At 44.6% G+C, this 26,076-nt stretch overlaps 1 protein-coding gene across 3 annotated transcripts in view; it reads left to right on the top strand.

Annotated features, from left to right (window-relative positions):
* ZFYVE28 (zinc finger FYVE-type containing 28) overlaps nucleotides 1-25,097 on the top strand; it is a 177,302-nt gene extending 152,205 nt beyond the window's left edge. For all 3 annotated transcript variants that reach the window (XM_075420388.1, XM_075420389.1, XM_075420387.1), the window contains 5 exons: nucleotides 563-717; nucleotides 1,284-1,400; nucleotides 3,006-3,110; nucleotides 20,550-20,653; nucleotides 21,585-25,097. In XM_075420388.1, coding sequence (XP_075276503.1) covers nucleotides 563-717; nucleotides 1,284-1,400; nucleotides 3,006-3,110; nucleotides 20,550-20,653; nucleotides 21,585-21,716 — 613 coding nt within the window. In that variant the 3' untranslated portion in view covers nucleotides 21,717-25,097. The remainder of the gene's footprint in view (nucleotides 1-562; nucleotides 718-1,283; nucleotides 1,401-3,005; nucleotides 3,111-20,549; nucleotides 20,654-21,584) is intronic.
* Nucleotides 25,098-26,076: the final 979 nt, after the last annotated feature.

The following is a 26,076-nucleotide window of genomic DNA, read 5'->3' as shown; positions in this document are numbered from 1 at the left end:
ATTTGACATTTCAGCATTTTCTACAGTTAGATATATAAGGAGACTAATCTACCTCTCTACTGTGTAAATTATATTTTATCACCCTTCTTTCCATTTTTTATGTAAGGTTATATTTAGATTCTATTCTCACTATTTTAAGGTAACATAATTCAGAAATTCTTTCTTTTCGAATTAACTTCCACCTTAATTCATTTTTAAGTTGACTTCAGAACTGACCTTCTCATTTTTAGGTTGATATTCCCCCTTTGGATTTTTGGTCTAACTTTTATAAGTTGTTAATGTGAAAAATGGCACTGCAGTTTGTAATAGCTAAGGAAAATGCAATAAAATGCAGACAAATTATTTCCTGCTTAAAATTTTTCTTCAGCTGTACTACAGAGTGAAAATCAAACATGATGGTGATTGATTGTGTGTTGATTAACTTCAACAAGAATTTACAGCAGTTAGTTCTGGTTTGCTGTAGTCTTGCCTGAGTCATAAATCCTTTAGGATTTGCTGAACATCCTGAACAACTGAATGAAGATTTACATTATTTTTCTTTAAATTTTTTTGTCTCCAACAGTAGCTTAATGACGAGTTCTTGTTCATCTGATGACATTGATCAGGAAGAAATCCAGCTTGCTTTGCAGGCTGCTAAAATTGCCACCCGAGAAAAGATCAGATCGAGATTTCATGGCAGCAATGATCTTATTCACCGCCTTTTTGTCTGTATCTCAGGTATGAGAGTATCTTTTTGTTCTGAATGTAAAAACTATTCATCCATTTTGGTGCAGATAAAGTTATGGTAGAACAGACTGGAGACAGAGTTGCAGGAAGACCGTGTTTTGGGGCCGTAGTTGCAGACTAGACTAGAGAGACCTGCTACCTGATGGAGACCAGCCTGCGGAATCAGAGATGCAGACATCTTAGACCTGTAGCGATGAAGAGTGGGAATGCAACAGCTTTGGCTTAAAAGTGCTTCCGTTTTCTTGGTGATGCCCCCTGTCTTCAGGGGAAGAAGATAGATGCAGCAGTTGTATTTTGATGCAAAAGGAATTGCTCGGTGTTTTCTCCCAAAGGACAAGGAAGATAAGTATCAAACTACAGGTAGCATAAAGGCCAGAATGTAACTTGGCCATTATGGAAAATTAGTTTAATTAAATGTTCAATTTTCATTCACACAAGCAAGTGATCCCCTCAAAAAAAAATATGAGGTGGTTACTGGTTAGCAACAGACAAATTTTAAAACTTTTTTTGGTAGTGTAATAGTCTAGTTATGGTTTACCTGTTTCTCAAACTCCTAGGTGTTGCTGACCAGCTGCAGACAAACTATGCTAGTGATCTGAGAAGTATCTTAAAGACCTTGTTTGAAGTTATGGCAACCAAACCTGAAACAGAAGACAAGGAAAAGCAAAAGAAAGGTAAAGAGATTTAAACATTTGTTTTCTATAGTGAATTTCTGCCGGTAGCCCCATGGGGATCCATGAACTATTTAACAACGGCTTCCTTAATGTTTTCTTAACTTCTTGATAGGGCTCACTGTACAGTGATTTGACCTAAGACTAAAAAAAGTCATGGAAACAGACTGTAAACAGGTTGAAGTCACTGGAAGTATAGGTACAGAGGAGTACGTCTTAAGGCAAATATCAAAAGAGTCAAGGCCTTTAGAGTGTGTCTGCTTGTTTCCATATTCCTGTGTATAACAGAACAGTGTTTGTGGCCCATATAGGCATAACATAATGAATGCAGGGTCTGGGCTTCGTAGACTTATTTTTTTCCCTGGTATTGTTTCACACAGGGCACATCTTTACCAGGATGTGTCTCTGATTCTGAAGTTTAAATAGCTATGTAAAGAGAGCAGACTATAAGATGAGAATGCTCAGTAAGAAGCTGAAATCTGGCCTGTCTTGTAGAAATTGCTGAATGCTGAATTTGGCTTCAAAATAAAAAAATATGCACTTTATAGTTCTAGGTAGTTAAGATAATGGAACCAGAACTAGATCATGAGCCAATGCAAGTAATGTTTTGTCACCATTTTGATTATCTCTTTTTCAAAGAGGCAAGTCTGCTAACTTACCTAAAAATAACCATATCATCCCAGCAAGATTTCAATTACCTTTGTCCTTTGTTATGATTAGAACTATCAGCATCTGAAAGTTATAAAAGCTCTCTTTTTTTTCCCTCGCTTTCCACATGATTGAAAACTCTCCCTTTCTCCTGGTTTCATTTAAAAGCACTGAGGATTTTGTATGAAGCACTAAGTTAAATCTTGGTTAAGTTTAGCAGAAAAACCTCCAATCCAACCCAACTTTGCAGTGGGATAATGCACAACAGGCATTACAGTCCTCTATTACTTGTGGTTGAAACTTCCGCAACATGTTTGTGGTGGCTGAATGTCCTGGTGTGAAGACAGACTGGTTATTTCATTGGCAATGAAAGATGGGGTTAGGCCGAGTTGAAGAGAGGATCAAACAGCTCCTGAACATTCAAATAAGAGTAATAAGAAACTGGAGCTGTAAAGAATTATCACTAGGAAATATATTAGTCAACAGTACTTAGTTGGAATAATTTCTAATGGATGAACTATTACATTTAAAAAAAGAAAAGCTATTGATAACAGTAAGTGTAAACAAAACGAGTGAATAAAAGCCTGGGACTTTCAAGGTGAAGTTTCTCTTTGTGTTTGATTTGATGTGATTCACCTAGGGAATCTCTGGTTGTTCTTGTAATCTGCTTCTTTGTAAAGGACACAAATTAAGAACTGGGAAATAAAATATAGGATGCAGCTAAACTGCTAGAAGTAAGAGGACTTTGTCCTGTAATAACAGCATCTTTCACTTCTGTTGTCATTCCAAAGAATAAAGGCAATTTTAAAAACATTGTTTGTGTCATGGTAAAGAAAATGCAAGAAGTAGAAGATGTACATATAAATGCTACTGTAATCTAATCTCAGAAGTTCTAACACGAATATTGTAAGTGCAAATTGTAAAAATAAGAATTTCAGTACTTTTTGGTTTGTTTTACAGTTAATCAGGGTTTAAGGAATGCAGCACTGGAAGACTGTGCTTTGTGTCAAGAAAGTATATCCTCCTCAGAACTTGCAGCAAAAGCCAGAGATGGAGACTTTGAAGGTACTTTGGTTTTTCTGAGAATTAAAATGAGACAACACTAATGTATATAAAAAAAATAAATCATTAAAATGGGAAGAAAACTCTTTTAAAGTTTAGCTCTGGGAAGTGACTATAAAATGTTGTCATAGTATGGTTTAGAGACAAAGTCAGATGATAAACTAAGCATACTTCTTCCATGCATGTGTAATTCTCAAAGTTTTGGTCAGGATTCAAGCATTCTGAGAGCTCCAAAGTTTTTGTTTCTGTTTTGTTTCGTTTTGTTTTTATCTGAGCTACTGTGGGAGTCCTTAGAAGTCAGTTATGGACTATAAACCTAGTATGGTAAACATTGTATAAAGAAACGAATTAAAAGATATCAGAGCACTTGCAGTCAAAGAACAAGAAAAGAGAAAGTAGATGTATGAGAGAGAGCAAATAAGGAAGCAATCAGCTTTGATCTTCAGTGCCTAAGCGATCATTTCGGCACACCGGGAGCCCAATTATCAGAGCAGTGGTATCTCTGTGGTCAAGTGAGAAATAAAAGGCAACCATCAACTGTGAAACTCTATCTGAGCTTCCCAGAAATTCAAGTGTGCAGTAATTTCCCTGTGCTTTAAAAATTTGATCTATTGTTGTCTATTCGTCCACAGACACTACTGTTCTTCCAGGGAGAGCTTTTGAATGCAGGATGACTGAGAACTGCGCGATAAGCAGTGTACACCTCTGTATGCAGAGGGGGGTAACCAACAGAAAAGAAATGTTGGTTCGTGTCATTTCTAATAAAGATCAGAAATCACGGGGGGAGGGGGAAACTCTTAAAGATTAGATTTTATAGTAATGCTACATATTTATAAGTTTGTGCTTATATAAACCCCATGGTTTGCTGGCTCACCCTTCTTCTGAAGCTGCAGGCTAAAGGATCTCAAATCTAATCTATTTAGAGCAGCAGGGCTAATTCATGTATAATGCACTGTAGAAATATTATCTCTTCTGGAGGAAGATGATTTGGTGGCAGATAAAGAACTATTCAGTAGTCATTTTAATTGATTTTTCTATTGTGCCATAATTCAGAATGTCCCAGAAGGTGCAGTAAAGAACAAATCTTTAAGCAAAATCCTTACCATGTATAGGCTGAATTGGAAAAGAACGCAAGCGATTATTCATTCTCTACCATTTCAGTTCATATTTTTTGTTTTGAATCGATGCCTGATGCTGTCAGTGAATTTGACTTACAGAACTTGAAAGCAAGTTATTCTGAACTGCAGGATGCTGAATAACCTTCTCACAGTGGATGTACGTTTTGTCACGGCAAAGTCACTTCACCTCCCTGGCATGTGATTCAGCTTTTAAGGTTCTTCAGCTTTCATGGTATCTCTTGTTGGCATGGGGAAGGTTTTACATTTGGAGAAGTGCAGCCTACAGCTTGGGATGTTATTTATTGAAGTAGAGGACAACAGTCTGGGTGCTTAAGTTATGGCTGCATGGAGCGCAGTAGAGGGGGATCGTTGGCGTTACAAGGGCCCCTGCAGCACCCAGGCAACGTCCCTGCCCTAAGCGAGTGGTAAAACTCAACCTGTGGTATTAATAGCGTCTGCAAATAACTACAACAAAACCAGCCCCCTGTGTGCACCTTTGTTCCTAGATAGCAGCTGTGTCACATATGCCTGTGTGATGGAAGGCACAGCCTTGTGGGATAGCCAGGTCAGTTTTGTGTAAGTAGACTTGGATGCCAGAAAAAGCTTGGCTGCCTTGGCGCAGTGTTTTCCCATGCTAACGCATCCTCTAAGCAGAGCTAGTTAGCCAGTGCTCCTGCGGGTACTCTGCCCTTGGTACCCATGCTTGCTCGTGGGCAAGGTTTGGGCATGTCTGCGTCTATCTCCTTGCAGACTTTCTGTGGGATTCTCGCTTGGCTTGTGCGTAAGTGGTTACGCTATGGGTACATACCTGTACAAATCAGTACAGCTCCTCTGACTGTGTAAACCAACTAGTGTAGTCTGCTGTGACTTAGCTTTCAGATTTGCTGATAGGCAGGGGTTTTCTGTATTACAAAAAGGGTTCTGGGGTGCAGGAAGATTATCTCCGCCTTCTAGACAAGAACAAACCACAAAAGGTCTCCAAACAGGGGCATCTGAAGTGGGTCAATTTGTTGAACTTGTGGGAACTGTAGAAACGCCAGTTCTGTCCCCTCTCCTCCAACATATTCCAAGCCTCTGTCCCTTCAGGTCACAAGTTGTCACTGCTGGCAACGCTGTACAGACTTTTTTTTTCTACTGAGGTATGCAGTGATAGCTAATGATACACATGTTTTTGCTATCCCTAAGACATCCAGCATGGGGCATAAACTTACAGCAGTATTTTAACGTCTGCAGCCATGTGCCTTGCTCATTTTTTCTGGCCACTGTGAAAACAACAGCCCCTGACTTTGTGCTGGATGTTGTTTGGGTGCAGATGAAGATGCCTGATGGTTAAGGCAACCTTTGTTGCATGAACACTGTGCCCTATTTCTTTCAGCAAGCCGGATGGGTTTGTCCTCCTGGCCAAATCTGGGCCACGGGCCACCAGCAGGACTACACCGCAGTTATCGCTGTAAATGGATTCAACTGAAGGTCTGAGAGCGTTGCACCAATCTGTTGACAGCATTGCACCAAAATTAGTTACATCCTTTTTTTGTACATGATTTCTACACTTCAGGTCACCCTTAATGATTTCAACTGAAAGTGAAAATGATTTAAAGCAAATGAGCACATCAGTAGCTCCTCCCTTCTGCCGTTGTGGCAGAAAATGAGCATAAATCAAACTGAGAAAGTCCAGCAAGCTACCTGCCAGGAAAGCTTTTTCCAATTATCAAGTAAATCCCTCTTACCAAAAGTACAGTGTGTTTAAGATTTCATTACCATTGACTGGATGCAAAAAAAAAGAAAGCAAGCCCAGCAACCTGAACAAATAAATGGTTTTAAGATTCTACTGAAGGTTCCAGCCTCTACTCAGATTATGAAGATGAATCACTTGTTTTTGTCAGATTTCTCATTCTTACTGTATATAAAACTCACCAGCTGGTCTGGGTCGTAAAACAAATATGAATGTTTATTATGAGCCAGCTGACATTGGCAAGGGTATAAGAGTTAAATCCTGTGACCTTCTGAAGGTTGAAATACAATAAACTGCAGATTAATTGGCATGCCAAAACAAAAGCATTTTGTGAAAGTACAGAGGAGCCTATGGTGTATATGTTCATCTTCGCTGTTCTAATGCTCTAGGACTTTTTTCCAAGGAAGCATATATATTATACTTCATAGAGTATAAAAAGCACTATATTAATATAGGGAGAGAATGTAAACCCAAATAGATTTGTATGTTCCTAGACTAGAAGATGAATTAATACAATGTTCCATAAATGAGTTTTAAATACGGTACGATGGAGAAGATGGCCAGCGGGGTGGGGTGTCCTGGGTTTGGCCAGGACAGGGTTAATTTTCACCGGGCACAGCCCGGGGGTGGGGGCTGACCCCACCTGGCCAAACAGAGCCCGGTATTCCATACCCTGTGACGTCACGCTGGGTTCCGGTTGGGGGGGGGGGGGGGGGTGGCGTGGCGGGAACGCACTCGCGGCTCGGGAGCGTGCGGCGCCGGTGCGGTCCGAGAGAGCGGGTCTGATTTTTGTCGTGTTTTCTCCTTATCTGTATCGTTGTTGTTCTTGTTTCCCTCCGTTTGCTGTTCTGTTAAACTGCCCTTATCCCGACCCACCAGTTTCTGCCTCTTTCTTTCCATTCTCCTCCGCACGCCGGCGGGCGGAGCGGCGGCCGCGTGGCGCTTTTGTTGCCAGCAGCAGCAGAACCAGAACATTAAATTGGCGCCCAGATGTGGAGCGGGGATAACGGCAGGGCTGAGCAGCGGGTGTTAAAACTGCTTTCATAGATTTTGTTAAAATTTATTATATGCATTTACTGTGTTAGTTAAAGTCGCTGGTAAAAATGTTTCTGACTTTGATCAAATACCTGTGCTACGTAAATCCTTACTTGCTGTATGTGTTTGCCGCCATGCTGTTTGTTACCTCGGGGAAAAAAAGATCAGGATGATGATTTTGCTGTACTGTATGATATCAACTTATGATATGATAACATCACTGTGCATGAAATTAGGCTTGTGTTTGCATGCGGCACTGCGGTCATTTCCGTACCTCGGGTCCTATGTCTTAGAATTTGTTAGTAATCAAACCCAATCTGTGGGGAAAACCGAAGGGGATACCTTCCCCCACTCTTTCGCCCCCCCTCTCTCCCTCAGGCTGGTCCTAACGGCTTTTGAGAATTTCGAGCACCTGTGGGATGCTCAGGCCAGCACTCTCCTTTTGTTCTGCCTCCTGAATGGGTTTCAGCTTTTGTTTAGGGTTAAACAAGTCATTAAGAACATCGTGCAGAGACCTGCCCCGGGGCCAGATAGCTGTGAGTGGCTGGGTGTGTGGGACAGCATGGACAGGTGTCTAGAGCAGTGGGCACCTGCGGTGTGTTTTAAACTCACCCCTGAACAAATACAGAATCCGGACAATCTGGTAAAATATCTGCAAAAAGTGTGCTGCCACCCTGGGAACTCCAGAGAGACACAGATCACCACAATGTGCTGGGGTCTGGCCCATGCCTACCGAGCCCTGTTCAACACTGTTCAGTGCCTTAAAGGGGAAAGGGGGGGAAGCGAAGTGGCAGGCGCTGCGGCTGGCGCTGCCCCCCCAGCCGGCCCTGCAGCCCCTCCAGCCCAGCAGGCAGTCACAGCCCCACCGACTGGCACTGCCGCTGCCACAGCTGCAGGGTCTGCCTCGGTTTCCCTGGCAGGCACAGCAGCTGCTCCAGCTCCAGCCGCAGGTAGTGCAGCTGAGCCCAATGACCAACCTGTGCTGGTAGCAGTCGCCCCTGTAAAACTAAAGAAAGATGCAAAGAGAGCAGATCGCTCCGGGAGGGATGATGATGAGCCAGGGTCATCACGGGAGATAGAGACAGAGATCATCACCCGGTCCCTGTCCCTGGGCGAGCTGCGAGACATGAGGAAAGATTTCAGCCGCCACCCTGGAGAGCACATTGTCACCTGGCTGCTGCGGTGCTGGGATAATGGGGCCAGCAGCTTGGAATTAGAGGGCAAGGAAGCCAAGCAGCTGGGATCCCTGGCCAGGGATGGGGGCATTGACAAGGCCATTGGGAAAAAGGAACAAATCCTCAGCCTCTGGAGGAGACTTCTCTCAGGGGTGAGGGAGAGGTACCCCTTCAGTGACGATTTTGTATGCTATCCTGGCAAGTGGACCAATATGGAAAGGGGTATTCAGTACTTGAGGGAATTAGCTGTGTGGGAGCTGGTTTACTGTGACACAGACGATGAGCAGGTACCCACAGACCCAGATGAACTCCAGTGCTCACAATCCATGTGGAGGAAGTTTGTGCGGAGCGCACCATCCTCATATGCCAACTCACTGGCAATAGTAGACTGGAAAGGTAAAGAGGCACCAACAGTGGATGAGGTGGCTGTCAGGCTCCGGCGATATGAGGAAAGTCTCTCTTCCTCCCTTGTCTCAGCTGTGGAGAAACTGGTCAAGCGACTACACAGGAATATGTCCTACTCCCCACCTGTACGGGCCAGTGTCTCAGCTGTTAGGGACAAGCGTTTCTCTGCTCAGGAGAGGGAATACAGAGGCTACACACCACGGGGCACCCTGTGGTTCTACCTGCGTGACCACGGAGAGGACATGAGGAAGTGGGATGGAAAACCCACCTCAAGTCTAGAGGCACGAGTACGTGAGTTGCAAGGTAAAACAATCACCAAAGGGGATTCTGTTAGGAAAAATGCCGCTCCAGTTTCCAGAAGCCAGCTCTCCAGACCAGGTAGACAGTTTGACCTTGATTCCGATCCTCTGGAGGGGACCTCCAAGTCATTTTTACAGCAGGTGAGCAGCAAATTCTGTGACGAGAATTAGAGGGGCCCTGCCTCCAGCCAGGTGGAGGAAAGGGACAACCATGTTTATTGGACGGTGTGGATTCGGTGGCCTGGCACGTCAGATCCACAAGAGTATAAAGCTCTAGTGGACACTGGTGCACAGTGTACTTTAATGCCACCAGAGTTCAAAGGGTCAGAGTCCATTTGCATTTCCGGAGTGACAGGGCGTTCCCAAGAGCTGAGTGTATTGGAGGCTGAAGTGAGCCTCACTGGGCAGGAGTGGCAGAAGCACCCCATTGTAACTGGCCCCGAGGCTCCATGCATCCTTGGGATAGACTGTCTTAGGAGAGGGTATTTCAAGGACCCAAAGGGGTATCGGTGGGCTTTTGGCATAGCTGCTGTGGAGACGGAAGAAATTAAACAGCTGTCCATTTTGCCTGGTCTCTCGGAGGATCCTTCCGTTGTGGGATTGCTGAGGGTTGAAGAACAACAGGTGCCAATCGCGACCACAACGGTGCACTGGCGACAGTATCGTACCAACCGAGACTCCCTTCTCCCCATTCATCAGCTGATCCGTCAACTGGAAAGTCAAGGAGTGATCAGCAAAACTCGCTCACCCTTTAATAGTCCCATATGGCCAGTGAGAAAATCTACTGGAGAGTGGAGACTGACAATAGACTACCGTGGCCTGAATGAAGTCACACCACCGCTGAGTGCTGCCGTGCCAGACATGTTAGAACTTCAATATCAGCTGGAGTCAAAGGCAGCCAAGTGGTATGCTACAATTGACATGGCTAGTGCATTCTTCTCCATCCCTTTGGCAGCAGAGTGCAGGCCACAGTTTGCTTTCACCTGGAGGGGCATCCAGTACACCTGGAATCGACTGCCCCAGGGGTGGAAACACAGTCCCACCATTTGCCATGGACTAATCCAGACTGCACTGGAAAAAGGTGAAGCTCCAGAACATCTGCAGTACATCGACGACATGATTATATGGGGCGACACAGCGGAGGAAGTTTTTGAGAAAGGGGAGAAAATAGTTCAGATCCTTCTGAAAGCCGGTTTCGCCATTAAGCGAAGTAAAGTCAAGGGACCTGCTCAAGAGATCCAGTTTTTGGGGATAAAATGGCAGGATGGGTGCCGTCAAATCCCAATGGATGTCATCAACAAAATAGCAGCTATGTCTCCACCAACCAGCAAAAAGGAAGCACAGGCCTTCTTAGGTGTTGTGGATTTCTGGAGGATGCACATCCCAAATTACAGCCAGATTGTAAGTCCTCTGTACCATGTGACCCGGAAGAAGAATGATTTTGAATGGGGCCCTGAGCAATGACAGGCATTTGAACAGATTAAACGGGAGATAGTTCATGCCGTAGCCCTTGGTCCAGTCCGGTCAGGGAAAGATGTTAAAAACGTGCTCTACACCGCAGCCGGGGAGAATGGCCCAACCTGGAGTCTCTGGCAGAAAGCACCAGGGGAGATCCGAGGTCGACCCCTGGGGTTCTGGAGCCGGGGATACAAAGGATCCGAGGCCCGCTATACTCCCACTGAGAAAGAGATTCTGGCAGCATATGAAGGCGTTCGAGCTGCTTCAGAAGTGGTCGGCACTGAAGCACAGCTCCTCCTAGCACCACGATTGCCGGTCCTGGGCTGGATGTTCAAAGAGAAGGGTCCCCTCTACGCATCATGTCACTGATGCTACGTGGAGTAAGTGGGTTGCTCTGATCAACCAGCATGCCCGAATGGGAAACCCCAGTCGCCCAGGAATTCTGGAGGTAATCATGGACTGGCCAGAAGGCAAAGATTTTGGAGCATCGCCAGAGGAGGAGGTGACACGTGCTGAAGAGGCCCCACTGTATAACCAGCTGCCAGAAGATAAGAAACAGTATGCCCTGTTCACGGATGGGTCCTGTCGCATTGTGGGGAAGCAGCGGAGGTGGAAGGCTGCTGTATGGAGCCCTACACGACAAGTCGCAGAAACTGCTGAGGGAGAAGGTGAGTCCAGCCAGTTTGCAGAGTTGAAAGCCATCCAGCTGGCTTTAGACATTGCCAGTCGAGAGAAGTGGCCAGTGCTCTCTCTTTACACCGACTCTTGGATGGTGGCCAATGCCTTGTGGTGGTGGCTGCAGCAATGGAAGAAGAACAATTGGCAGCGCAGAGGCAAACCTATCTGGGCTGCCCCATTGTGGCAAGATATTGCTGCCCGGCTAGAGCAGTTGGCTGTAAAAGTGCGTCACGTGGACGCCCACGTCCCTAAGAGTCGGGCCACGGAAGAACATCAAAACAACCACCAGGTAGATCAGGCTGCTAAGATTGAAGTGGCTCAGGTGGATCTGGACTGGCAACATAAAAGGGTGAACTCTTTATAGCTCGGTGGGCCCATGACACCTCGGGCCACCAAGGAAGAGACGCGACATACAGATGGGCTCGTGACCGAGAGGTGGACTTGACCATGGACACCATTGCACAGGTTATCCATGAATGTGACACATGCGCTGCAATCAAGCAAGCCAAGCGGGTAAAGCCTCAGTGGTATGGAGGACGATGGCTAAAATATAAATATGGGGAGGCTTGGCAGATTGACTACATCACACTGCCACAAACCCGCCAAGGCAAGCGCTATGTGCTCACAATGGTGGAGGCCACCACTGGATGGCTGGAAACCTACCCTGTGCCCCATGTCACCGCCCAGAATACCATCCTGGGCCTGGAAAAACAAGTCCTGTGGCGACATGGCACTCCCGAAAGAATCGAGTTGGACAACGGGACTCATTTTTGCAACAGCCTCATAGACACCTGGGCCAAAGAACACGGTATTGAGTGGGTGTATCACATCCCCTACCATGCACCAGCCTCTGGAAAGATCGAACGTTACAATGGGCTGCTAAAAACCACTTTGAGGGCAATGGGGGGTGGGACTTTCAAAAATTGGGATACTCATTTAGCAAAGGCCACCTGGTTGGTTAACACCAGAGGGTCCACCAACCGGGCTGGTCCTGCCCAGTCAAAACCTCAGTGCCCCGTGGAAGGGGATAAAGTCCCTGTAGTGCACATGCGGAACATGTTAGGGAAGACGGTTTGGGTTAGTCCTGCCTCGGGCAAAGGCAAGCCTGTCCGCGGGATTGCCTTTGCTCAAGGACCTGGGTGTACCTGGTGGGTAATGCGGAAGGATGGGGAAGTCCGATGTGTGCCTCATGGGGATTTGATTTTGGGTGAGAATAGTCCATAAATAAATTGTATAAAGTTAATTGTTGAATAACCCTGTCACTGTCTGTTATCACTGTTACAATTGTTACATTTTGTACCAGTAGTAGCATAGTAAGAATCGTCCAGATTAAAGAAGGATGGACTTTTTTTGATGAAAACCTAGCAGAGCACAGCGATGATGGAACTGGACCTGGTTTTCAACAACTGGCATCCAGCAACTTCATCAAGATCAACATCTCCTGCAGACTGTGGGCACGGGCCGCACCAGATACATCAGCCGTGAGCTCCAGATGCAGCAAGTGACCGCCCATCACCACACATCACCTTTCCTGCCACGGAAGACCATTATGACAGATGGAGCCTGAAGTCATGGATTAAATGAACTCAACGGACACTTTAGAGTGATGATCCATAGACTAAGGGAATGATATCTGGAGACAGGAGAAGTGGTGGTGATCAACTGGACAATGGGGGACCTAGGCATGACGTAGACGCTATGGAATAAGGGGTGGATAATGTCCTGGGTTCGGCCAGGACAGGGTTAATTTTCACCGGACTCCAGGAATGGGCACAGCCGGGGGGTGGGGGCTGACCCCACCTGGCCAAACAGAGCCCGGTATTCCATACCCTGTGACATCACGCTGGGTTCCGGTTGGGGGGGGGGGGGGGGGGGTGGCGTGGCGGGAACGCACTCGCGGCTCGGGAGCATGCGGCGCCGGTGCGATCCGAGAGAGCGGGTCTGGTTTTGTCGTGTTTTCTCCTTATCTGTATCGTTGTTGTTCCTGTTTCCCTCCGTTTGCTGTTCTGTTAAACTGCCCTTATCCCGACCCACCAGTTTCTGCCTCTTTCTTTCCATTCTCCTCCGCACGCCGGCGGGGGGAGGGGCGGCCGCGTGGCGCTTTTGTTGCCGGCGGCAGCTGAACCAGAACATGGGGACAACATTCTGGGAATAAACTCAAAGCAAATTGTAGTGGTAGATCAGAAAAAAACAGGTTGGGCTCTTTGCTACCAGTGGTCCTTGCTTTGAATTGCAGTAATAGCAGAAGGGGCCTGTGTCCCGGGACCTTTTGTGGTACTGCCTTGCTTGGGGAGAAGGTTACTTGGAAGTTCCTGAGCTCCAGCTTGGGACAAACCACTGCTGGATAATAAGCTGAGCAAGCAGTTTGCATGGGACTGAGAGTGGGCAGCTTGGGGGTTGCACATGAGTTAAAGCAAACCTCCGCGTTTGAGAATGTAGGAAAATGACTCTTAGGTAACCTAGTATAAGTGTGTCCCTGCCGGGACAGAGCCGAGTCATTCTTAATATGTATTATAACTTTAAAAAACCAAACATTGGGGAAGTAGAAGTTTGATGTCTTTCTGCCATTTATGCATCTGGGATCTTGCTTCCAGCCCCAACACCAACTTCCTTTGTATAAGCCAACAGTTTCCCATATATACACACACACAGAGGATGATATCTTTTTGTCTTGATAAGTATTTTTACATACTAATTTCTTTATCAATCTGTAAATGTGATCAAGCATAAGTCCCTGCTCACTATATTTGGGAGCATTGTGTTTATCCTTGTGAGCTTGATGATTTTAATAGTGAACTTTGGCAAATCTGAGTGTTGACCATACATGTATTTTGGAGTAATTTATTACTTGGGAAGATTCATCTGTTGCAGTTGAGGGAAGGTGAATATTTTTAATTGTCAATGTCATGAAGTGATAGACTGGCTAAGAAAGTTATACTGCTTGTCTAGGAGTAAGCATGAGACATCTAGAAGTCAGATTTTCTCAAGGAAAACAGAAAGCATTATGAAGCTGTTGGTGCTCCATGAAAATACTTGCTGTAGCATCTCGGCTCTCTCTGCAACCATACATTCACTTTCACTCCTCCTCGCTCTAGCATCCGTACAGAACTGGCTTGCTCTCTGCCACCTAGTTACAACTCCAGCCATAAAGGATTTGCTGTGGCTGCCAGTACAAATAACTGTTTCTGCCAAACGGTGTTAGCATCTGTTTGCTGCACAACAGCACGCTATTTCTGCTTGATCCCTTTCCGTCTCATCACATTCCAACCCACCTACTTTTCTCTAGTCACAAGTCCTCTCTGCTCTCCAACCAGCAGCACGAGCACAATTCAGTAATTTATGGTCCCAAGGCTCGAGCTCTCGTTCTTGTTGCTATCAGAAGTCACAAGGTCAAGAAAACCAACCCATGCTACTGTATGTGAAGAATCTAATCACTGTGAGTCGAGAATTAGCTGTCAACTCTGGCTGAATGCTTCAATTTTTCTTTTGTCCTCTGCACGACCATAGCTACTCTATTATTTATAATGATGACCAGCAACACTTTCCAAATGAGAGAAGTTCAATTGTTGCACAGTTCAGTGGCCAAACATATTCTGTCCACGTAACTTTTTACTTTTTCCTTGTTCAGCAGCTCTGCTTACACTGTGCTAGAGTAGAATCTAACATCAAGTTTTCCATGCTGAGCCAATGTTTTACAATCAACTGAGCATATTTAATCATGCATGTAAAACTACAACATTTTGTACAGCTTTTAGGTTGTATTGCAATAATTTGATCCGACTTAGATTTTAAGAACTTGCTCAGAGCCTTTTACCTGTTCAAAGACTATCCCTCTCTGTCAGCACAGTGTGGAACTTGTTGAGACTTTATTGCAGGAGGAGAAAACAACCCAGAAGTACTGTATAAGCATATACATAAACAGGAGAAAACATCCCATAAGCTACTGAATAAGCACAGGCTTATTCAGCTCCACAATGACATAACTGGGATTTTGATCTCGTTTGAATTTTTTTTGTCCTAAAAATACACGTATTGAGTGTTCTTCTGGTATGTGGTATGTAGTATGTAGATCTACATTGTCAGCTTGCTTTTAGTTAATAATTGTTGGTAGCAATGGTTATGTGGAAGATCTAAGTCTGTGGTCCATCTGATTTAAAGTGAAGATCTGAACCACATCCCAGTGGAAGGCAGTGTTTTCTGTCAGAGTTATTCCATTTTACATGAATAATTATTTTGCCCAAAGAATGAGTTGCTGATCCCGTACCTGTACAGAATGGACACAGGATATCATTGCTCAAGGTCGTGTGGAATCAGGCAGAGCAGAGGCTTGAGCCCAAGCCTACAGAGCTCCATGCTCTGGTGAAAGCTTTCTAGATTTGCACAAAAACTCCATCCTAAGAAAGTGGTTTGACAAGAACTGTCCTTGAAGCTAGTAAGTCTGTACCTCTGCTTTCTTCCTCATGCCCAAAATTTTCATCAAATAATGTTGTTGAAGCAGAAAACTTATTTTGATTGAAAAATTTCAAGCCAGCTGTAATCAACACTGAATCTACTGAGTAAGGATAAAGATTACTTTGGTACAACTGCGTCCTAGGAATCGCGTATAAGTCAGAGATGGCCCAGAATGACATGCAGAAAATTATGTGTGATAAGAGACAAAAAGGTTCATCTTACTGCAGTTGAAGTGAGGGGTGAAGTCATGTCACCTTTGTTCTCTACTGTCCATACTCAAACTGTGAGAATTTACAACTCCTGCTTTCATCAGAAGAGCTCCAGCAAGCCCGTCTGCCCTTTGGTGCAGCTGTGAGGGTAATGCACTTTGACGGCTGCAGTGGTGTATGTTCCACAGGCTGCTGTAGGAACAGCCCAGTTAAGGTTAGTTTGATAGAAGTATAATCCAGGTTACGCATGGTGTGCTCTAAAAATCTTAATACAGGTCAACGCAGGAGGAACTTTCCGTTTGAGTTCTGCATTAGGAATATTTGATAAAAACAAAAGATGCCGGAAGGGTATTTTCACTGAATTGTCTGGCCATAATGCAGACACTGCCACAAGCATAGGGTTTAGTGGCTGCTGTTCAACAGGGAGTCATGGCGTGCGTGCTTTCCGATTTGCTTTCTGCTAGAGCACAGATTTGCTGAATTAGGCCTTCTACAAGCTCCAACAACTTTTGGGATTATTTCCCTCTCGGACCCAGTATCTTGTGTCTCAGCACCACTGAAGGAGTGCTAATCTTGTTTGAATCAACGCTGCTGGTGGATCTGGGTCCAGGCTGTCTTCTCCTTGTGTTCTGGGACACACAGGTGTTCTCCTTGGTTTTGTAAGATTAGGTGGGACTGCACAGATTTGGAAGATTAGATGGGATCTGTTGCACATATTTAAGCAAAATGAATTTGCATGTGCTTTTTTGACAGTGTTTACAACACCTATGATTTATATAATTATTGTGATTTTCTTAAAGCTCCAGCATCTTGGGTTTATGTGAGATTTTTAACTTTTATAGAATGAAAAACTTTTTTAGCTAATGAAGTTGCAGAGACATGTAAAGATGAACTCTAAAAGCTGCAGCATAAAATGGATGAAAAGACTACAAAATTTCATGATTTATGAAAGATCATAATGCAAGATTTTCTAATAGTTAAGAGTTGGGAATACTGTTTCTCTTTTTTAGATGTCTTTTTTCAGTCTTAACATTATTTGATTTTATCTTGTGCCTTTTCCTGTCTCTAGACTTGTTTCTTATTCACTTAAATACTTGTTTCTCTTCCTTTCCCTGCCTTTTTTCTGCACATGCTTTTAATGTTTTCTTCCAAAATTTATTTCTGTGGTCTTTCTGTCTCGTTAATCCCTTCCCTCCTTTCCTCCTCCTCTTTGATCTTTGTACTGTGGTCTTCATCCGTGTCCCAGCAGACATCTCTTTGCTCTCGATGCATCATAAAGCAGTGGGCCAATTAGCCCACGAATGAGGTTTTCCGTCCATTCCCTGTACAAATCCCTGAAGCACAGGCAGACAGTGCTTTAGAGACTGGATGTTTCCATTTGCTGCTGTATGCAGAGCTAACGGAGCAGCGCAGCCTGGAGAAGGGCTGTAACATAAAAAGCCTAGGGGTGCAGTGCTACTGCCCTGCTTCCAACACACCTGCAGGCTAATGCTAGGGGTTTAATTTGTATAACTCGCTCTGCTCCTCATCTTGAAGCTTTATCCCCTCATGAGACTGCTCTTCAGAGAATATTTCAAAAAGCTGTTCTATAAAAAGCCTGATGACTCAATCATTCATATATGGAAGTCAGAAAGGCAGCTCCCAAGGCTGAGGGAGATGAGGCATGTGAAAGGGGTCTGGGGGTCTGATCCCGCTGCCACTGGGGCTTGCACGGGCTTGGAGCCACCAAGTCACTCGGGGCTCCATCCTGCTGCCAGTGCGAGCACTTCGGCTCCAGTCCAGGACTGCGTTTCGTTTCTAAGTGCATGCTCTCGAAATGAAGGCTCTGTGTTTGTACTCAGTGTAAGGACTTCCTCGGTCACAGCTGGGAGCCAAGGCAGAGGGCTGACGGCTCAAAGTTTCTTAATCTGAATGTTATTTCAGGACTGGGCCACTATATGTTTTTGGGCAAGATATTTCTCTCCCGCTTTCTCCCCACACACCAACTGTAGCTGGGTGATGAGGATTAAAGCAATTAGTGTTTGTACAGCATTTTGAATATTAAAAGCTGTTACATAACTAAGTGTTACTATTTGGGGGTGTGCTGCAGTGCAGCAGAGCTTGGTGCGAGCAGTTGGGATGTGAGGAGGGCACTAAAGCCCAGAAGCAATGGGGCTTCTTGCGTAGCCCCCTCGAAGGGCCTTACTGGTGTTGAGTCACTGTCTGGGGGAAGACAGGTCCTTGAGCTCACTCTACTGATGTGTTAATTTAGTGCATCAGCCGGTGTGACACCAGCTTGGTGGTAAAGAGAAGGCCCCCTAATGTGGGAGAACGTTCTGTACAGAGGTTATACTATTTCTATACATTGAGTACCAGGGAGATGTGTTTTTTCTTTTTAAGCAATTACAAAAACAAAGCTTGCAGATTAATTCATCTCTCAGTCAAGTAATTCTGTAACCATGAACTATGGGTTATATGGCTATTATGAGTTTATAAGGTCATGATTTATCAAAAGAAATTTGCTGTTTCTCATGGGGGTTTTTTGCAATTTTTCTTTTTATTTACCACTGGAGACAATTAAATCCATACAAGGTCAATTAAAAAATAACTTTTTCAGTGTTGCACTTCAGGGGCAAAAACAGGAAAAAAAAAAAGACAACCACAAATGGTAACACCTGATAAGAAAGCTGCTTTCTGTTGGTGAGCTCCAGACTCTTTGTGGTGGGCTTGCACTGGCTTAGAACATGTCTGAACTTCATGATCTAAGTGAAAGAGTGATGATGGCACTAGCTGCTGTAGAAGTTGTTGTTCATGTTGGCATGCTGCAGTTTGTACAGAAAGGGACAGTGTTTTTTGGCTTTTCTGTGAATATTAAAATTAGTAACTAGCTGCACATGGTAGCCCACGTTACAATGCAGTTGATAAAGCATTGGTAGTGAAGTAGGCATCTTGCCAAACCTGCTTCCACCAGCTCTGTGTTCACTTGGAAGGGAGACCTGGCAGCACAGAGCTTGAATATCTTCCTAAATTTTGCTTTCTTTAAAATTAGTGAGAATCAAGGGGATAGTTAAATATCTGAAAACATGATCAAGGCTATGTAGTCTAATGGCAAGTGTTAAACAGGAATATCGTTATTGGCTCAGTTACTTTGTTTGGAATATATGTGATAACCCACAGGACATCCTGAATGGAGAGATGGAGATGCTCCAAGGCCAGCGGGCTTGCCATGGTTTCAGATCAGAGGTTCCTGTGAAAGTGATATGAAATCCACATCACGCTAGGAGTAAGTTTCACTGGGCAAGTGATGTGTAGTGGCTAGGCAGGCTGCAGAGAAGGAAAAGAATTGGAATGGAAAATCCCTTGGTTTCACTGCTATGAATGCTTCGACTTAGGCTGGCAGTCCTGCATCTCCCTGCTGCCATAGGAAAGCCTGCTTCTGAAGTAGGGTTCTGTAGTCCCCGCAGAAGATCTTCTGCTGAACTGCTCCCAGGGATGAGGTGAAGGCTGCTATGTGCAGTCTCCTTTTTTTCACCACGTAGGTCATTACTCCACACACAGGTTTTGGTTGCTGTTCCTATAGCTGTGACCTTTATCAGACCAGTTTGTTCATTCAAAGAAAGACTTCTTCCTCACACTAATTTAACTTCCAAAACAATTTAGGAGACTATAAAAACTGAGTCAAGATTTGAAGTTCTCTTTGGTTTTATTAATCTGCTCTTGAACATTTTCTGCACTGAATGCTCTGTCCTTTTTACTTTTAATTTGGCAAATATTGCAATGTGATAAACATGAAAATTGGTCACGGTTATGTTTGAAGAATACAGTAGATTTTTCATTTAAGAAATTTCTTCTGCCTGTAGCTGTAGCCCTCTTGACCTCTGCATTAACTGCACCATATATTTTGTTGTTTGATAATATGCTTCTTGAGGCAGGGATCTTGCTTGTCAGGTGTATAAATCAGCAATTGGTTGCATACTGTAAATAATACTTGGAGAGAAGCTGCATACAGGGAACTTTGATAAATACGTCCAGCAGTTCATCTTCACTGTGTCTGTGGATTCCTTCTGGATAGAACTTGCTTTGCCCTGCATTAGATTTTTAGCGACTTAATTAAGCAATCGGCTACCTCATTTCTACACTTGTAATTTTCGACTCTCTGAGGTCATGTCAGCCTGTTGCTAGCAGAAGCAGCTCAACAGAAGTGAGCCTAGTACCTTCTGCCAAAACCAAATCATTTCCCTGCTTGTCTTTTATGAGGGGTTGGAGAGCTCACAGGAGAAATAAGCAACTGAAACACGCTGTTCGTGATAATGGTCGAATTCTTTCTCTAAGTCGTGCACTTGATTTTGTGGCTTTGTTGTAGTTACTGGTGACTTCCAGTAAGAGTTTGAATAGTTTAGCAGACAGTAATCAGGCTTCTAGTTTATTGTCTGTGGAGTTGCTTGCCTCATGGCAGGAAGGCAGTCAGCCTTGCTGCAGGGAGGGCTGAAGAGGCTGGGAGCCATCTCAGCTCTAAGGTTGTTTTGATGGCTGGTTGCATTTAACAAAAACACCCGTGTTCCAGCTCTGCTTTAACAGTTTCTTGTCTTCGTACTTTGTTTTGCTTATCTCCTTTTCCCTGCCACTTTCACTTGAATAGCATGCATTTCATTTTGAGTCCAGAGCTGCTGTGAGCTGTTTCAGTGCCCGAAGGTGGGCGCCCGGCCGAGAAGGGGGGAGTTGAGCCCTCTCGGGCACCCTGAACTCGCCTCGCTGCCTGTTCACAAAGCACCTTGAGAAACTCGGATGAAAGAAGCTGCCATTATATTTTATTCTCCCTACTCCCTTGAGGATCTGCTAATCGCATGTTTGTTTTTATTCCCTTTTGATTTATGTTCCCATTTGTTGCTGTGTTTCTGACAGATCCCCCTGACTGGGTTCCAGATGAAGTCTGCAGCTACTGCACTGCGTGCAAGGCTCCTTTCACCGTCATTCGCAGGAAACACCACTGTAGGAGCTGTGGCAAGGTAATGACTCAGGCAAATCTGCCAGAGAGAACAGCAAATTTATGTGTACCACAGATGCTCAGCTGCACAGCGAAATGCTTGGCCAGGGTTTTCAAGTCACAAGTGTTTTTGTATGTCTTGGCTGTCAACTGCTCAGCTGATGTTTAGAAAGTGAGGGGGAGGGTTTTGACTTTTATGCAGCAATAAGTACGTGTTTTCTAAAAAGCAGAGCTCCCTGTTGAGATCCTGGAACAAACACCCCGAATCCAGAGTCACTCTGGACTAATGGTCTGAGCTTTAACAAGCCGCAGGAACCCGCGCTGTGAGCGGCGATGCACAGCTCGGCTGCAGGGACGGCGTGTCCCTTTGCTTTCTTCCTAACCCTTTGCAGGAGGACTGCGGCGTGTAGAGCTGCTGCTTTGTGAGTTCGTGGGGGAGGAAGAGGGAGCGAGGGAGAATAAAGCAGTCGTGTGCCTCGGGAAGCCAGAACTCTGCAGTCCTGTTTGGCTTGCTTGCTGGTGTACAAGTTAAAAAGGAAGCGGGTAGAGAAGCTGTTTTTGTTAACTTCATAGTGGCCTCACAGGAGTAGGAACTTTGGAGATACTCACAAATACTCCCCTAGCCTTTCTTTAAAGCCAGTGGAGGGAGATGCTTCTTTTCATCTCTGGTGGAGCTGCCTTCCCCTGTGACCTGCAGAGCCAGATGGGCCTGCCTTGGCTAAAGCCAGCGCTTGGGCACGCGCGTCAGAGCGGCTAAGCGCGGTCAGATTCAGTAGTCATCGGGCTACGAGTTGCCTGCAGAGGGCTTTCGCTTGCTGTGCTGAGGGAGGTTGGTGTTGCTGATTCACAGGAGCCCAGCGCATACCGTCTTCTCTCCCCTCTCTTGAAATCAATTTTGTCCCGTCCAGATCTTCAAAGGAACTAAACTGAAATCTCCCTCTTTTTTTTTTCAGATCTTCTGTTCCCGCTGTTCCTCTCACTCTGCTCCATTACCTCACTATGGTCAGATGAAGCCTGTCCGTGTTTGCACTCACTGTTACATGTTCCATGTCACTCCTTTCTATAGTGACAAAGCTGGTATCTGACATATTAAACTACTGGTGTCTCCTGGAGTCTTACACGGACTGATGTATTTGACCTGAGCCAAGAATTAACTTGAAAGAGGGACCCCATGAGGGCACGTAGGCTTTGACATCCATTATTATAAATTTTGTACAGACAATTTTTATTGCATTTTACTAAGCTGCTAAAGGGAAGTATGAAGCGTCTGTAGCTCTAAGGCTACAGTACAGTCTTCCATAAATTTATAACATTGATGTTACGCTGCCATATGCAGAACAAATGCACTGTGTGGAAGGAAACAGGGCTCAGAATTGAACAAGCATTGCTGCTTATCTTACATGCTAGGAACAGAGTAGGTGGTGAACTAGTCCATCCCAGGAAATCAGTCCCGAAGCTCGGACACTTCTGTGCTCACTAGAATACCAGCATGGCTGTGGATGTCAGCGCTCTCCCTCCTGCTGGCGTTTAACTGTCCCATTACTAGATTTTTGCTAGCTATGCTAGGAATAGTTAAAGCAAAACTATTTCAAATCCGTATTGAATATTTGCAAAGGCAAAATTTTCTGTGAATCACATAGGAAGCACTGAGGGTCCTGAAGCATAGAATCCTAGATTAGTTTGGATTGGAAGGGACCTTTAAAGGTCATCTAGTCCAACCCCCCTGCAGTGAGCAGGGACATCTTCAAGTGGATCAGGTTGCTCAGAGCCCTGTCCAACCTGGCCTTGAACGTTTCCGGGGAGGGGGCATCGACCACCTCTCTGGGAAACCTGTGCCAGAGTTTCATCACCTTCATTGTAAAAAATTTTTTCCTTGTATCCAGTCTAAATCTACCCTCTTTTAGTTTAAAACCATTACCCCTTGTCTTATCACAACAGGCCGTGCTAAAAAGCCTGTCCCCATCTTTCTTACAAGCCCCCTTTAAGTACTGGAAGGCTGCTATAAGGTCTCCCCACAGCCTTCTCTTCTCCAGGCTGAACAGCCCCAACTCTCTCAGCCTTTCCTCATAGGAGAGGGGTTCCAGCCCTCTGATCATTTTTGTGGCCTCTTCTTGCCCCCCTCGAACAGGTCCAGGTCTGTCCTGTGCTGAGGGCTCCAGAGCTGGACGCAGGACTCCAGGTGGGATGTCACCAGAGTGGAGCAGAGGGGCAGAATCACCTCCCTCGACCTGCTGGCCACGCTGCTGGGCATGCAGCCCAGGATATGGTTGGCTTTCTGGGCTGTGAGTGCACATTGGTGGCTCATGTCCAGCTTTTCACTCACCAGTACCCCCAAATCCTTCTCAGCAGGGCTGCTCTAAATGCCTTCATCCCCCAGCCTGTATTCATAGCAGGGGTTACCCTGACCTAGGTGCAGGACCTTGCACTTGACCTTGTAGAACCTCATGACGTTCACACAGGCCCACTTCTTGAGTTTGTCCAGGTCCCTCTGGATGGCATCCCGTCCTTCTGGTGTGTCAGCCACACCACACAGCTTAGTGTCATCTGCAAACTCACTGAGGGTGCACTTCATCTCGCTGTCTATGTCACTGATGAAAATACTAAACAGTACTGGTCCCACTACGGACCCCTGAGAGACACCATTTGTCACTGGTGTCCATTTGGATATCGAGCTGTTGACCACTACCCTCTGGCTGCGACCTTCCAACCAATTCCTCAGCCCCCAAACAGTCCACCCATCAAATCGGTATCTCCTCACTTGAGAGAGAAGGATGTTGTGGGAGACCATGTCAAAGGCCTTACAGAAGTCCAGATGGATCACATCTGTCGTTTCTCCCTTGCCCACTGATGCAGTCACTCCGTCATAGCAGGCCACTAGGTTGGTCAGGCAGGACTTGCCCAGTCCTTCAGCACTGTATTTCTGTTGCCTTTCATTTACTGAGCAGAGCAATAATTCCAAGTTGTTTTCTAAGAATGAAGTTTTACAACTTCCAGTTCCATATTTTGGAGTTTTGGAAGTATCTATAATCTGCATCATTTATGCTAAATCCTGTTAATAAAGCTGTAACACAGAGCTTTGGTTTCTATATCAGTATTTAAAACTTAATGGTTACCAAACAAATTAAAATTAAAATACATATTTTTGAAAGAGTTTAGCAGCAAAATTCAGTAGATGTGACAAAGTATTTCTCCCATACTGAGTTTTGCAAATGGTTTTTAAAAGGCAAATACTTAATTATGTATTCAAAAGGTCCTACAGAATGGTCAGTCAGAGATGGGTACTTGTTGTCCACATTTGGCAGAGTAACTGTGTAAAATATTGCATACTGTTACTTCACTCATGCTAGCAACTCAGAAGACATTTGTATTTATTTGAAACACCAGGGATTAATTTTTGTCTCCACTTGGAGAGGAAAGAAGTAACTCACATGGATTCACGCTATGATCTTGCACAAACTACCTGCAGTAAGAGCTCCCTGAGCACTGAGGTTTCAGAGGCGTTTGGACGTGCGTGGAGTTAGCCACGTGAAAAGCAACGCAGCGTGTGCTGTGGTTACAGAGGAAAGGAGATCAAGAGCGCTGTGCTGTGTCCCCTTTCCTGGCTCGCGGTGGTACACGCTGCCTTTCAAAGTGGTAAATACAAAAAAGGATGAGGAAGCTGTTTGCAGTATCATGCTCAAGAAAGGTCATGCAAAATGATAAAGCAGAACTGGCCAGTGTTGATTTTTTTTTTTTAACTTCTTTTTGGGGAGACATTCCCTTTGTTAAGTGGTTTAATATTCAGTGTTAATGAGCCATATAAGGGTACAACAGTTTGGCACCACTGTTGTGTTGAATTGGATGAAACAGCTTCACTTAGTTTATGTGTACTGCACAAGCCTTATGATGCTGTTTGTAGACAATGTTGGCTATGATGTGTTATCCTCACCTTCTTTATATTTTTATTATTATTATTATTATTTCCCTGAAATCCTTCTCATGGAATCCTCGAGTGTTGGCATTCACCAGAGTGGCAAGGCATGGAGTTGGGCGATTGGTGGGAGGTGGGTAATGTGGTGCAAGCAATGATACTTATTCAGGCTTAAATCTCAGGCTTCACATTGCAATGATTATTGCAGTTTTATTTTTAGAAGAGAAACCAACAAATTTAATGCTTCTTTTATAGGATAAAAAATACAACAAACTTCAATTGTTAAATAAATATGCACAAAAAGTCGCTTCTGTGGAAAAAAAAAATCTTATTTAATGGACTGAATATTTATTCAAGCTTGTTTTTATTTTGTAAATGCTGTAATTCAGAATCATTTCCATAAATATGATATTTAAAGATCTCAGACACTATAGTTTCTTATGTAAATACAGACTCCTATTTCTCTTACTGAAAAGCACAATGACTATATCAATACTAATATACATTTGCCTCAGTGAAAACTTTCATCTTGTAATCTCTTCAGATAATTAAAGTGTCAGGACTTTGTACTTCCATGTGCTGGATTGCTCATTCATTTTGGGGTCTGCTTACACGGAGTGACGGCTGCCGTCCTGTCAAACAAACTGGCCTTAAGTCTTTCTCACTTTTCCAAGTAACATGAAAGAAATGACTTATAATTTGGAAGTGGATGTCGCTGATATGGAGAAGGGGTGGTAAATCAGAGCTGGCACACTAGCCTGTCACTTAACGTTGCCTAGTGCTATCCCTTGCCACCAGCTGAAAATCTCCCTTCCCGAAATACCTTCTGTCAGCAGCCACTTCACACATGATCTGTCTGTGTCACATCTGAATAATGTCTTCTGGGGGGGATACAAACCTGTGACGAAAATAGTGCTCCCTGGACCTACCCGCACAGTTATTCTTATGAAGCATAAATACCCAATGCTGACTTTTTCTGCTCCTTGTGTCGGATATAACTGTTGTGAGTTTTATGAGAATGAATTTTATTTTGCAGAGGACTTAATGCATGGCTTTGGGATGCCATTTCGCTGAAGAAAACCCATGTTACAGCTCTGTGGCATTAGGATCTCGGCTTCAGTGGTGCAACAACAGGGAAGTCTTATGGGAAGCCTGCACACAAGTTTAAGATTGCATTTGAATTAACATACATAATATTTATGGGCAAATAATGCTGCCTTCAGGTGTGTATAAATAAATGAACAGTAGAAATTTATCCTAAAGGGACATTTTAAAATGAAATTTACATCACTTCAGGGTTTGGAGGGAAAAAGGGGATCTCTCTTCTCCAAACCACGACTGTTTTCCACTGCAGTTTTCCTGTTGGGGATAGCACAGCGGGAGTGATATGGGATGAGAAGATAAGAGCGACATTGCCAAAGGTGGCAGTAAATCACCTGGTGCTGGACTCCCCTGTATGATAGGTTCCCTCAGAATCAAGGCTGTTTGCAGAAAAAAAAATTGACATTAAACTCTGAGGTGATCCTTTCTAGATC

Source organism: Opisthocomus hoazin, chromosome 5 (genome assembly GCF_030867145.1).
Source record: "Opisthocomus hoazin isolate bOpiHoa1 chromosome 5, bOpiHoa1.hap1, whole genome shotgun sequence".
Classification (NCBI taxonomy): domain Eukaryota; kingdom Metazoa; phylum Chordata; class Aves; order Opisthocomiformes; family Opisthocomidae; genus Opisthocomus; species Opisthocomus hoazin.
This window is presented reverse-complemented; position numbering and strand designations above follow the sequence as displayed.